Genomic DNA, 13,859 nt, shown 5'->3' on the forward strand with positions numbered 1-13,859 from the left:
TGTCTTTGCCGTCCTGGAAGGAGAGCTGGGACGAACAGATCTAGTCGAACACGAGATTGAGACGGGAGACCACCAGCCCATTATGCAAAGGCCAAGAAGAGAACCGTTTTCCCTGAGGCCTCAGATAGTGCAGATGGTGGAGGACATGCTTTCACAAGGAATAATTCGTCCGTCGTCAAGTCCGTGGTCGAGCCCTGTGGTCCTCGTCAAGAAAAAGGACAACAGTTACCGTTTCTGTGTGGACTATAGGAGGTTGAATGCCATTACGAGAAGAGACGTTTTTCCACTTCCGCGAATAGATGATCTCATTGACAGGTTAGGAGGCGCCCAGTTCTTCAGTTGCTTAGACGAAGCGTCAGGATATTGGCAGATACCGATGAGCCCACAGTCTCGTCCAAAAACAGCGTTCATAACACACCATGGACTCTTCGAGTTCAATGTCATGCCCTTCGGGCTGTGCAACGCTCCAGCCACATTTCAAAGAGCAATGCAGGTGATCTTGGCAGGATTGGAAGAGATATGTGGTGTATATCTCGACGACATTATCGTGTTTTCAAACTCAGTCGAAGAGCATTTCCAAAATCTTGAGCAGGTTTTTAACCGTCTGACCGAAGCTGGACTGAAGCTGAAACCACAGAAGTGTAAGTTTCTGAGTCGGGAAGTTCCATACTTAGGTCATATGATTTCAACGGATGGAGTTAGCCCAGATAAAAGGAAGACTGAAGCTATTGAACGGTTTCCGGTGCCAAAGAATGTCAAGGAATTACGTTCCTTTCTAGGATTAGCGTCCTACTACAGGAAGTTTGTGGCAGGATTTGCCGAACTAACACACCCACTACGAGCTCTTTTGAGAGAGGGGGTGCAGTATAACTGGTCAGAGAATTGCCAAAGAGCGTTCTGCAACCTGAAAAAGAGGCTGGTGACCACGCCAGTTCTAGCGTACGCGGATTTCAGCAAAACTTTCTACGTGGAGACAGATGCGAGTGGCTATGGACTCGGAGCTATTCTCGAACAGGAACAGAAAGATGGAAAGTTACATCCAGTGGCGTACGCCAGCAGGAGCCTTACCCCAACGGAAAGCCGGTATGGTGTGACGGAACTGGAAGCCTTAGCGGTCGTGTGGGCATTGAAGCACTTCAGAGCATATCTACTTGGACATCGTACAGTAGTATATACTGACCACGCCGCGCTAAAGTCGTTATGGAACACTCCGAACCCTTCTAGTAAGTTAGTTGAACACGTCATATGCAGACATGGAGTGCCCAATGAACTTTTGTCAGATCGAGGAGCAGACTTCTTATCCGAACTGATGACTGAGATATGTAGAGTGACAGGAATGAAAAAGATCAACACTTCGGCCTATCACCCACAAACCGATGGTATGGTCGAAAGGCTGAATCGAACACTGACGGACATGATCGCGAAACATGCTTCGTTCTATGGATCGGAATGGGACAAGTATCTACCGTATATTCTTTTCGCCTACCGTGTCAAGCCGCATAGTTCCAGCGGAGAATCGCCATTCTATTTGGTTTATGGCCGTGACGCGCGCCTACCGACCGAGACGGTCCTGGAAGAGCAGCCTGGCCTGGGTCAACTGGACGTTGATGACTACAAAACGGACATGTTGCTAGGTTTTTCTGTTGCTTGGGAGAATGCACAGATGAGGATCAAGGATGCGCAAGAGCGGTACAAGCAGCAATATGACCGATTCCGGAAACCTCACACCTTTCGGATAGGCGATCGAGTTTTCATAGAAGAGGAGGTTGGAAAGAAAAAGAAAATTGGACTGCCATTTCGAGGTCCATACCGGGTAATCAAAACAACGGAGAACAACGTTGAAGTGAGACCAGTAGGCCGATCAGAAGAGCCTTCCAAGTGGTTGAATGTGGAGAGAGTACGCCCGTGTCCCCAAGAGATTGCTGAAGTGCCTTGTCCTGCAAGGAAAGGAAGAAGACGTCGGCAAAAACAGTCATAACGACGACGGGACTGAACGTGAATAGTGGGTAGTTCTGACTGGATATTTGGGAGTTGACGGCACGAGGGCGTGCCTTTTAGTGAACCGGGGGGTAATGTAAGGTTGTATTATCATCCGGGTAGTTAGAGAGTGGGGGTTCCCGGTTGTGTGTTGGCGGTCGTGCAGTAGTCGCGTGTGTGTTGGCCAATAGACGGGAAACGTGAGTGCGAGTGGTGCAGTTAGCCTTGTGTGGCGCGAACAGCATTACAGCTGACTCTCGTCATTTCGACAGTCTCGCTGAACGTCGTCTGTTCGAAGATGTTGCTGGCGTTTCGGGGAAGAGGTGCATCAAACACGGCAGCTCCGTATCTAACGAAGTCACGACTCGTACCAACTCTCGTCATTTCGACAGTCCCGCTGAACGTCGTCTCTTCGAAGACGTTGCTGGCGTTTCGGGGAACAGGTGCATCAAACACGGCAGCTCTTCGAAGGTCGCAGACTGGTAAACGACTGTGTGTGTATTTTTTCGAGACCCGGATATCATCAAGAATATCTTCCTTTTCCCGACGTCGCCGGCAATAGACGACACGCTCGGCGCGTACCGTCCGACGTCGGGAACGGGCAGTCTAAATTCGGTGGAGACACGATGCGCCGTTCCGGAGATATTCGCGCGCGAGCGGAAGCGAGCGCGATCGGCGGGAAACGGCGTCGTCGTGGGAGAAGTCAGGAAGACGACCGCGGTCTGACTTTCGACCTGAATGAATTCGGCGTGCGCGAGCGAAATTCGGCCGAGATCGGACTCGCCGTCTTCGAGAGACGCTCGTACGTACGGACACACAGACACACAGACACCTCTCCTTTATATATAGAGACAAGCTCCAACACCCGGCTTCGCCCGGGGGACAACACATGCCAGATGCTTCTCCTTTCCACTTCATAGTGCCGCAGTTGACACACACGTTTGTCATAAAGCCAATACAACACGGAAGTGGAGAAAAGACAGGTCGCCTTTATAGGTAGAGATTATAGTATTAATGACAGACAGACAGACAGACAGACAGACAGACAGACAGTTGTGATGTCTTCCTCTACCCATATTGTCTACTCCTCTTTACCAACATTGTCATCATGGATTGTACACATCTTTACCTCGCGTCAGGCTAGGCGTCTTCTATGGTGGCCATGCACTCTTTGTGATGTCCATCCATGTTATCCGGGAGACAGACAGAGTGTTCAGTTTTTTGCTTTTTAGTTGTCATTGTAATGTAGTGTATCGTGCTTTGCTTAATTTGATTTAGCCTGTATCATACCATTGACAGACAGACGTAGTTGTCATTGCAATGTAGTGTATCGTGCTTTGCTTAATTTGATTTAGCCTGTAATAGTTCTGATTTATGAAAATATAATACCATTGACAGACAGACAGACAGACAGACAGACAGACAGACAGACAGACAAACAGAAAAACAGGTCGCCTTTATAGGTAGAGATTATAGCAGAAAGTATCTAAAATGCGTTTGATGCTTGGAGAGGCAGAGGGGGTGTAGCCAGGTCACGTACAGTTTGTATAGAGAACCGTTTACTGTCACTAATTAGCCGTGGTGTAAGTGCTTTTACCGTTTAGTAGCAGCCAGACAGAATTCTCATTCATAGTTATATCCCGTACAATTGCCGTTTCTAGAGCCCGCTGATTTTTGGATTAACGATTGGGTGAAACCATTTCGACTTGGACGTTGCTGCCGTTGCGAGGAACAGGTGTATCGAACTTGGCATCTATTCGACACGTGTCCAGTTTCAAAAAATCCCGTTGATTGGATTATTGATCCCGTTGAAGCCATTTCGACAGTCCCGTTGCGGAGAACAGGTGTATCGAACCTGGCATCTATAATTTCGACAGTGAATCCCGGAACGTGCAAGTCACGTGCAATACTTACCCGGATAATCCGTTCCCCGTATATAATGAATGCCGACTCTTGACTTTTCGACAGTCCCGCTGAACGTCGTCTGTTCGAAGACGTTGCTGGCGTTTCGGGGAAGAGGTGCATCAAACACGGCAGCTCCGTATCTAACGAAGTCACGACGCGTACCGACTGTCGTCATTTCGACGGTCCCGATGAACGTCGTCTGTTCGAAGACGTTGCTGGCGTTTCGGGGAACAGGTGCATCAAACACGGCAGCTCTTCGACGGTCGCAGACTGGCAAACGACTGTGTGCGTATTTTTTCGAGACCCGGATATCAGCAAGAATATCTTCCTTTTCCCGACGTCGCCGGCAATAGACGACACGGTCGGCGCGTACCGTCCGACGTTGGGAACGGGCAGTCTAAATTCGGTGGAGACACGATGCGCCGTTCCGGAGATATTCGCGCGCGAGCGGAAGCGAGCGCGATCGGCGGGAAACGGCGTCGTCGTGGGAGAAGTCAGGAAGACGACCGCGGTCTGACTTTTGACCTGAATGAATTCGGCGTGCGCGAGCGAAATTCGGCCGAGATCGGACTCGCCGTCTTCGAGAGACGCTCGTACGTACGGGCACACAGACAGACAGACAGACAGACAGACACACAGACACCTCTCCTTTATATATAGAGATTGTAGAGATTTCATACACATCAGGAACAAAATAACATGAATTCACACAATAATTCAATCCAAAGACGTTTTTCGGTCCTGCATTAAGTTTGAAATTATCTTTTGGAAATTTCTGCAATGTATAACTCTACAATAACGACTACATCATTACTGAACACATCTACAACTAAATGTGTTCATGTGTGTATTTGTCTAATTTTGTAATTATTATTAATCAATTTAATTAATTATCTAAACATACCAAAAAGATTTCAGTGCACCAGCAATCATTGCATCGGAAGAGTATGGTTTCTGAAACCCACTACTCGTATCCAATTCACTGGAAAGTCGATTAGTACCGTTTCCACGACGTGCACCAAACAACGATCCCAAACTGGGGTCCCCTGAGCTGCTAGCAGATCGAAGAGCGCGCACACATGTTCCACAGTTCATCTAGTTAGAATACAAGACGGTGACGTGTCCATTGTATCTAGAATAGCGCACGTTATTTTGTAGTACCTAGAAAAGTAAATTTTACACATTTGGTAACGCGCGCTACAGTATTTGTGTCTATTGATATCAGTGTGGCCGAGAACGGCGGACTGATATCAATTCGCCGCTACCGGCTTCCGTACAGTTCCTCTACTTCTGAAGCCAGGCTACGGCCATGAGAATTGCATGCAGTTTATATCAATGCATTGCTGGGCGTCGTCGTCACTAGGATGCTTCAGTATTCTAGTGTGGCCTTGTTGTCTTTCGGCTTCACAGCACTGGTCATCATCACAGTAACCGCTATGATTCACTATGGCCCTCTAGACGCGGCCGAGCGGAATAGAGTTCTAGAGATGAGATCAGTACGTCGTAAAATCAAAGTAACCCTAGACAAACACAACGACGGAATTGAAGACAGGTCGTCTTCAGCACCAAACCTTCTCTATCACAATCAACACGAGAAGCCATTGTCGTGCAACAACAATTACTCGCTGTGGCGACAGCAGGTGGAATGTAACGCCAAGAAGCCGCTTCTAACATGTAAACGTCACAAGGGGCGTGGCGTGTACGTTGCTCTAGCTGACGACACTTTCGCTCAAATCAGCAAATATTTGTACAACAAATCGTGCGCTCTTGTCGGTTCATCGTCTCTGCTGCTCAATCGATCGTACGGAAGTGACATCGACAGTCGTGATCTCGTTGTACGAATCAATGATGCTCCAATCAGAGGATATGAGAAATATGTAGGGAGTCGAATAGCCGATGTGATAATTACCAGTGCAGGTAGAGCAATGAGCAGATGTCCAAGTACAGTAAACAATCGGACACTAATCGTTAGATGCTGGTATGGCTACAACCCAGCAGAAGTGAAGGATTGCAAGAAGAGATTTTCACTTCCAGTCTATTCCATCTCCCCATACCTCACTTCATTCACTAAAGACGTATTGAAAGAGTACAAACTAAAGCGTTTCAAGGACAAACGTTATTCGGCACCTACTTCAGGGGTGTATGCTACTGTGTTTTGTCTCAACTTTTGTCGAGAACTTCATCTGTATGGATTTGGCTATACTAGAGGTCAAGCATACTCATACTACCGCAATTCGAAACCACGAGAAGCAACAAGACACGATTTTAGAACAGAACGTTTCCTAATTCACGATATATCAAATGGTAATGCAACCCAAAAACTGGAGGACATTCCTGAGTTTAGCTGTAGGAGAGTGTACCTACATACATAGCTATAGATTGCTCTAGATTGAATTATATGTGATGGTTATGATAATCACATGCAGAATCTATATCTATAGCGTTGGAAAAATTGGAAGTCTGACAGAATTCTGTAGTAGCTATTCAGAAATCAATTTCAACTCAACTCTACTCCGGATAGAAGCTTCTTCCAATGACTATTGCTTGTAGCTTTTACTTGAATGACGCTCGACGGAGGTTCACGTATTACTATACAGTCTAGAGTGGCTAGGGTCAATCATTGAATGGTAAAATATATTGACACAGTAAGTCGTCTAGACTGAGAGCGCTTCCTGTTTTACAAATTGATCGTGATAAACTAGCTATATCTAGTGCACTCAGTAATGACATATCCAGAAAGGTCAATCTAGCTAATGATACTTGAAAAAGAGTGAACAATTGCAGTCGTAAAACTAGAAGACACTATGTAGATCGACTGTCAGAGTGTAATACCAACATGAATATGGCTAGATTGCTCTAGGCTAAATCATACATCACATAAGTTGGTAGTACATCAATCATGCGATAGAAGCCGTTCATGCATGTTTTATTCTAATTACAATTAGTAAACCAAATCGCCCCTGCGGCTGTGACGCCGAAGAAAGAAACTGAAGGTCTTTATACATGCAGTACAGTACTTCTACATCGAGATAGACTAGCTAGAGGGCTCGAGGTTGACACCTAAATATCTATGATAGTGTACTGTATATCTAGAATAACGCATGAAACACGGTCACGTGATGACTCGATGACTCGCTCCGCCTACTACACAGCACGTGACCAAAGTAAGAGCGTTTCTCCAGGATGGCGAGTCGCAGCGCCGCCGAATTTTGCTCGCGCACGCCGAAACGACGGAGCTCGACAGTAATGTCTTTCGGAGTTCTCTTGGGACGACGTGATTCTTGCCGATCGAACCCCCTCCACTCGTGCGCACTTGTGCGCTAAATTTTCTCTGGAACGGCGGATTGAATCACAGAATTTAAATGTCGATTCCGAGACCTCGGACGGTGTACGGTACGCAAGGACCGTGTCGTCTGCTGCCGGCGACGTCGAAAAAGGCAAGATATTTTTAGGATATCCGGGTCTTTAATTTAAGGTCCGAGAATTTATGTACGCGTGCTTGTAAACTGGACGTACAAGCGAGGATAGGGATTCTAATTATCAATGGTCTTTAGTCGACTGTATGTAGCAGAATCATATTAATTAATTAATCCGATTGGATATGTACTAAGAGCAGATGCCCTACTTTAACTGTGCGCATTCCACGTGTATTAGCACGTGTAGCCTCGAACTTCCAGACCAGAGCGCGAAATTTAGAGCGGTGTCGCGCAAGAGAGCCTGGGTGTACATCCAGCAGCCACGCGACACCGAACCATTCTTTCGCCACAGATTCCTTTGTTGACAGTACAGTACAGTGTACACGCTAGCTAGCGTGGAGCCTCCTCTCTGTGACGTGTACACTACACACCACGCCCGTTACCGGAACTTGAAGAACCGAAAGCAACTTTGATCTGCTATACCTCAGCGAAGACTTAATTAACTCAAAATCTGAAACTATTCTCCTGTCATGTATGCAACTAGAACTATCAATTTGCAACATAAAAGAATTTTTGATTTTTGTGTTGCAGTTAGCCTCTACTCTAGTAGTAATGACCGGCCACTAATGTGTCCATATATTTTACCATTCAATGACCATAACCACTATAGTAATACGTAAACCTTCGTTGAGCGTCGCTTCAAAGAAAAGCTACGAAGCAGTCTAGATACTCATTGGAAGTGGCTTCTATCTGGAGTATAGAGTTGAGTTGAAATTGATTGAAACGTCTAGAGTAGATTCATCCAGTAGACACACGTAAGTTACTCTCTCTATAGGAACCTATTCCTACCTTGCAATGGTGCAGTTTTTCCTCACTTCTGACTCTATAGCTACAGAATTAGGTCAGACTTCCAAGTTTTCCAACGCTATAGATAATAGATTCTCATGTGATTGGCATAACCATCACACATGATTCAATCTAAAGCAACCTATAGCTATGTATGTAGGTACACTCTCCTACAGCTAAACTCAGGAATGTCCTCCAGTTTTTGGGTTGCATTACCATTTGATATATCGTGAATTAGGAAACGTTCTGTTCTAAAATCGTGTCTTGTTGCTCCTCCAGGTTTCAAATTGCTGTAGTATGAGTATGCTTGACCTTTAGTATAGCCAAATCCATACAGATGAAGTTCTCGACAAAAGTTGAGACAAAACACAGTAGCATACACCCCTGAAGTAGGTGCCGAATAACTTTTGTTCTTGAAACGCTCTAGTTTGTACTCTTTCAATACGGTTTTAGTGAATGAAGTGAGGTATGGGGAGATGGAATAGACTGGAAGTGAAAATCTCTTCTTGCAATCCTTCACTCCTGCTCGGTTGTAGCGATACCAGCATCTAACGATTAGTGTCCGATTGTTTACTGTCCTTGGACATCTGCTCATCGCGCTACCTGCACTGGTAATTATCACATCGGCTATTCGACTCCCTACATATTTCTCATATCCTCTGATTGGAGCATCATTGATTCGTACAACGAGATCACGACTGTCGATGTCACTTCCGTACGATCGATTGAGCAGCAGAGACGATGAACCGACAAGAGCGCACGATTTGTTGTACAAATATTTGCTGATTTGAGCGAAAGTGTTGTCAGCTAGCGCAACGTACACTGCTCGTCCCTTGTGACGTTTACATGCTAGGAGCGGCTTCTTGCCCTCACATTCCACCTGCTGTCGCCACAGCGAGTAATTGCTGTTGAACGAAGGCGACTTCTGCTCACGTTGATTGTAATAGAGTTTCGGTGCTGAAGACGACCTGTCCTCAGTTCCGCCGTTGTGGCAAAGATGCGGTGCCGATTTGTCTACTCTAGATTTACGACGTACCGATATCGATCTCATTCGGATCCGTTTGGCCGCGTGTAGAGTGCCATAGCTATGAGTCGTAACGGTTACTGTGATGATGACCAGTGCTGTGAAGCCGAAGGACAACGAAGCCACAGAAGAACACCGAAGCATTCTAGCCTTCGATTGACCTCTTCTGGAAGATCTAGAGGCTGGAGGAGGCTGCCGCTGGAAGACTGGAACCCAATCGAACGCTTCTCTCATTCTGGAAGAGCGGGAGATTGGTTGCTTTGATGGAGAGCTAGAGTTCGGCCACGGGGTGGGACTAACTAATCACTGACAATAATTATTAAGGCCTGTCCACACTAGACCAGAATGGATCGCGATCCTGCCGATCGCGATCCGATCGGGATAGCGAGCGTCCACACTGCACTTTGAAAACGATACCTCCGCCTCATTTCGCTATCACGTGACTGATGACCGATGTGTATGTGTGGTTTCTTTGCTTGTAGAAAGCGTTGATACAGCGACGTAAGGTGAGCGAGAACAAAGACGAGTGAGGAGTGCTAGATGTTCCGACTACACGCGTAGCGTACGTGAAGGTAACGCCCACTATTTCTAATTGGATTCAACCGATCGCGATCGGATCCTCGCGATGTGGATCGGACGGATCGCGATCGAGTCGCAAGTGTGGACAGCGTTGCGGTTGGATCGCGATCCAGTTGCCAGTGTGGACAGGCCTAAAGAAACCACACATACACATCGGTCATCAGTCACGTGATAGCGAAATGAGGCGGAGGTATCGTTTTCAAAGTGCAATGTGGACGCTCGCTATCCCGATCGGATTCCGATCGCGATCCATTCTGGTCTAGTGTGGACAGGCCTTAAGCTAACCGACAGACAGTGGGGTCAGAAGTTTAATTAAGAGTAGTATATATACTCATTGGAAGTGGCTTCTATCTGGAGTATAGAGTTGTTGAAATTGATTGAAACGTCTAGAGTAGATTCATTCAGTAGACACAAGTAAGTTACTCTCTCTAGAGGAACCTATTCCTACCTTGCAATGGTGCAGTTTTTCCTCACGTAGAAATAACTTCTAACTCTATAGCTACACAATTCTGTCAGACTTCCAATTTTTCCAACGCTATAGATATAGATTCTGCATGTTATTGCATAACCATCACATATGATTCAGTATATAGTAATCTATAGCTATGTATGTAGGTACACTCTCCTACAGCTAAACTCTGGAATGTCCTCCAGTTTTTGGGTTGCATTACCATTTGATATATCGTGAATTAGGAAACGTTCTGTTCTAAAATCGTGTCTTGTTTTTCCTCCAGGTTTCAAATTGCTGTAGTATGAGTATGCTTGACCTTTAGTATAGCCAAATCCATACAGATGAAGTTCTCGACAAAAGTTGAGACAAAACACAGTAGCATACACCCCTGAAGTAGGTGCCGAATAACGTTTGTCCTTGAAACGCTTTAGTTTGTACTCTTTCAATACGTCTTTAGTGAATGAAGTGAGGTATGGGGATATGGAATAGACTGGAAGTGAAAATCTCTTCTTGCAATCCTTCACTCCTGCTCGGTTGTAGCGATGCCAGCATCTAACGATTAGTGTCCGATTGTTTACTGTCCGATTGTTTACTGTCCTTGGACATCTGCTCATCGCTCTACCTGCACTGGTAAATATCACATCGGCTATTCGACTCCCTACATATTTCTCATATCCTCTGATTGGAGCATCATTGATTCGTACAACGAGATCACGACTGTCGATGTCACTTCCGTACGATCGATTGAGCAGCAGAGATGATGAACCGACAAGAGCGCACGATTTGTTGTACAAATATTTGCTGATTTGAGCGAAAGTGTCGTCAGCTAGCGCAACGTACACGCCACGTCCCTTGTACGTTTACATGTCAGGAGCGGCTTCTTGCTCTCACATTCCACTTGCTGTCGCCATAGCGAGTAATTGCTGTAGCACGAAGACGAGTTCTCGCGTTGATTGTGATAGAAATTCGGTGCTGAAAGCGACCTGTTTTCAATTCCGCCGTTGTGATTCAGATTCGGTGCGGATCTGTTTACTTCAAATTTACGACGTACTGATCTCAACTTTGGAACTCTATAGTCCACTCAGCCGCGTGTGGAGAGCCATACTGAGTCGTAACGGTTACTGTGATGATGACCAGTGCTGTGAAGCCGAAAGACATCAAGGCCACAACATTCGAAGGCATTCTACCCTTTGATTGACCTCTTCTGGAAGAGCTAGAGGCTGGAAGAGGCTGCCGCTGGAAGACTGGAACCCAATCCAACGCTCTACTACACCAGTTGTGAACGTAGAGGATCGATGGCGTGGCCGGCAAGTGCACGTCACATCCTCATACTGGGCTAATGAACAAACAAACTCCGGCGGATCTCTCATTATTACGGATTCAATTTATATCAACGCGCACCTCTGCTATGTACGTACGAAAGCCGACAGGTGCGCATTTATATGCGGCCGGTAGGTGAGTGTTGATCCAGAAATGCAGCGCGCGCTACTAAATTACAACGCGCTTTAAAATTTGTGTTGTTTAATGTCAATGTAGCTCATATGCGGATTGTTATCAACAATGTACACATCATAACGTGCGTTATTTCATATTCAATAGACGCGTTACAGCCTTCTAAATTCTTGTTGTATTCTAAATAGCTAAAGTGTGGAACGTGCGTGCGTTCTTCGATCAGTAACTGCAACGCTTGTTTCAAAGGAGTCTTCATTTTGGGGTCGTTGTCTACTACAGGTCGTGCAAACGGTACGAATCGACTTTCCAGTGAACTGGATACGAGTTATGGGTTTCTGAGGCCATACTCTTAGGATGTGATGATTGCTCGTGCATTGAAAGCGTTTTGGTATGTTTATATAATTAATCAGCTAATTAATTGATTAATACTAATTAACAAACCTACACAAATACACACATATGCACACAGTTGTACAGGCTTAATGCTGTTTCCAGTAATGATGTAATTGTTATTGTAGTCTAGAGTTTTATAGAGTTATACTTTGCACAAATTTTCAAAAGATATTTTCAAAATTAATATACCCAGCTGAAGAAGGACCTTGGATTGAAACGTCATGTGAATTCATGTTATTTTGTTATGCTGTGTATGAAAGCTCTACAATAACCGATATATCATCATATATATATATATATATATATATATATATATATATATATATATATATATATATATATATATATGCATGCACGTGTGGGTGTGTGGTTATCCGTGGATGTATATACCTACAATATACATGTAGTATGTGTGTATATAGGTATATTATCTAGATATATATATTCAAACTCAAACAATTTCCCCAAACATCCCCAAACCAACAAGTCTTACATTACACTAGGTACATCCCAACTATCAACGTCCTGTACTTCAGCTGAATTCTATTGTGAATCATTCTCGAATTATGTTTCCACAATTGAATAGACAGTTGTTGCATCGTATTTTGGAAGCCTGGTGGAATTATGACTGCTGACGTTTTAGAAGCAGTAGCTTGCAGAGTTTTGGTGCTGAATAATGACCAGAGCCCCAATGTCTCAACCAATGGTAAAAGAGACCAGCTTCACGAACTCTGTCTTCATGGCGAATATCCTTATATATATATATATATATATATATATATATATATATATACACTGTAGATTCATATTGTGTAATAGGAACAGCCGTTAGACATGTTACGCCTTCCCTTTTACAGTAAAAAATTTTTGACCTTTTCACTCTTTGAGCAAACTGCAACACTCTTTTCAAAGTCGGCTCCAGTTTCCTACACATCATTTTTAGGATACAAAACTACAGATTAATTGGTTGCAGAAACTGTCTTGTTATGACACAATCATGAATGGTTAGATTCGTTTGTTGAAGTCTAATTGGGATCTTTCTATGATTGATGAATTAACTACACACATACTGTATAAGATGAAATATTGGCGGGAAATTTATTTTGGCCGTTTGGTAGATTTTTCAATGACTGCCAATATAAAATCCATCACTAACTCTGGCCACCGGGATATGTTGACGTCATTACCCACGTGGATCAGGCATCACATGGCGATGTGGTGGTATGCCACGCGGATGAGGCCACAAGATGGTAGGTAATCCTTGCTTGCCGTTTGTTGTGCCTATGAATGAGGCCATGAGGCTACAGATGAAGCTGGACTGTCACGTTCACGCGTGTTCCATTCTTTGCACTGACACATGTACAGCAGTTCTTCATCACTAGGCAGTAGTTAGTAGACATCTGTCAATCACAAACTCCTCCATGACCACTTATGGTAAGACATATATCAGTTATCAAACAATGGTGTCCGGACCGCCAAAATAGAATCCGCCAATAGCCTTTGTCCATCAATTTCTTAGCAAACCGCCAATATAAATTCCCGCCAATGTTTCATCTTATATATGCCTAAGAAATTATGTTGATTGCTATGCATATCAAAAGCATGCATGAATGTCAATATTTTGTATTCCATGATTTGGTTGAATTTTAGTATGTACTTGGTGACACAAGCAGGCAGTGCAGGCAGGCAGCCAGCCAGACTGCTTTTTGATTTAACAGAACTGCATTTTTATAGCTACAAGTAGAGAGCAATGATGAATGTGAACTGCAAACTATTTAGATGCTACTTTCTTAATAAAAACAGGCAGAAATACTGT

General features: G+C 44.7%; 3 protein-coding genes across 3 annotated transcripts; 1 reads left to right on the forward strand and 2 right to left on the reverse strand.

Moving 5' to 3' along the window:
• Positions 1-5,242: 5,242 nt before the first annotated feature.
• On the forward strand, positions 5,243-6,353 carry LOC134183728 (uncharacterized). The gene has a single exon (XM_062651325.1). The coding sequence runs from the start codon at positions 5,247-5,249 to the stop codon at positions 6,252-6,254; it is 1,008 nt and encodes a 335-aa protein (XP_062507309.1). The 5' UTR covers positions 5,243-5,246; the 3' UTR covers positions 6,255-6,353.
• A 1,939-nt stretch (positions 6,354-8,292) lies between these two features.
• Positions 8,293-9,312, reverse strand: LOC134182964 (uncharacterized). The gene has a single exon (XM_062650407.1). The coding sequence runs from the start codon at positions 9,310-9,312 to the stop codon at positions 8,293-8,295; it is 1,020 nt and encodes a 339-aa protein (XP_062506391.1).
• Positions 9,313-10,314: 1,002 nt separating this feature from the next.
• On the reverse strand, positions 10,315-11,109 carry LOC134182965 (uncharacterized). Its single transcript, XM_062650408.1, has 2 exons — positions 11,101-11,109; positions 10,315-11,049 (listed from the first exon to the last, which is right to left on the reverse strand). The coding sequence occupies exons 1-2, from the start codon at positions 11,107-11,109 to the stop codon at positions 10,351-10,353; spliced, it is 708 nt and encodes a 235-aa protein (XP_062506392.1). The 3' UTR covers positions 10,315-10,350.
• Positions 11,110-13,859: the final 2,750 nt, after the last annotated feature.

Source organism: Corticium candelabrum, chromosome 8 (assembly GCF_963422355.1).
Source record: "Corticium candelabrum chromosome 8, ooCorCand1.1, whole genome shotgun sequence".
Lineage (NCBI taxonomy): Eukaryota > Metazoa > Porifera > Homoscleromorpha > Homosclerophorida > Plakinidae > Corticium > Corticium candelabrum.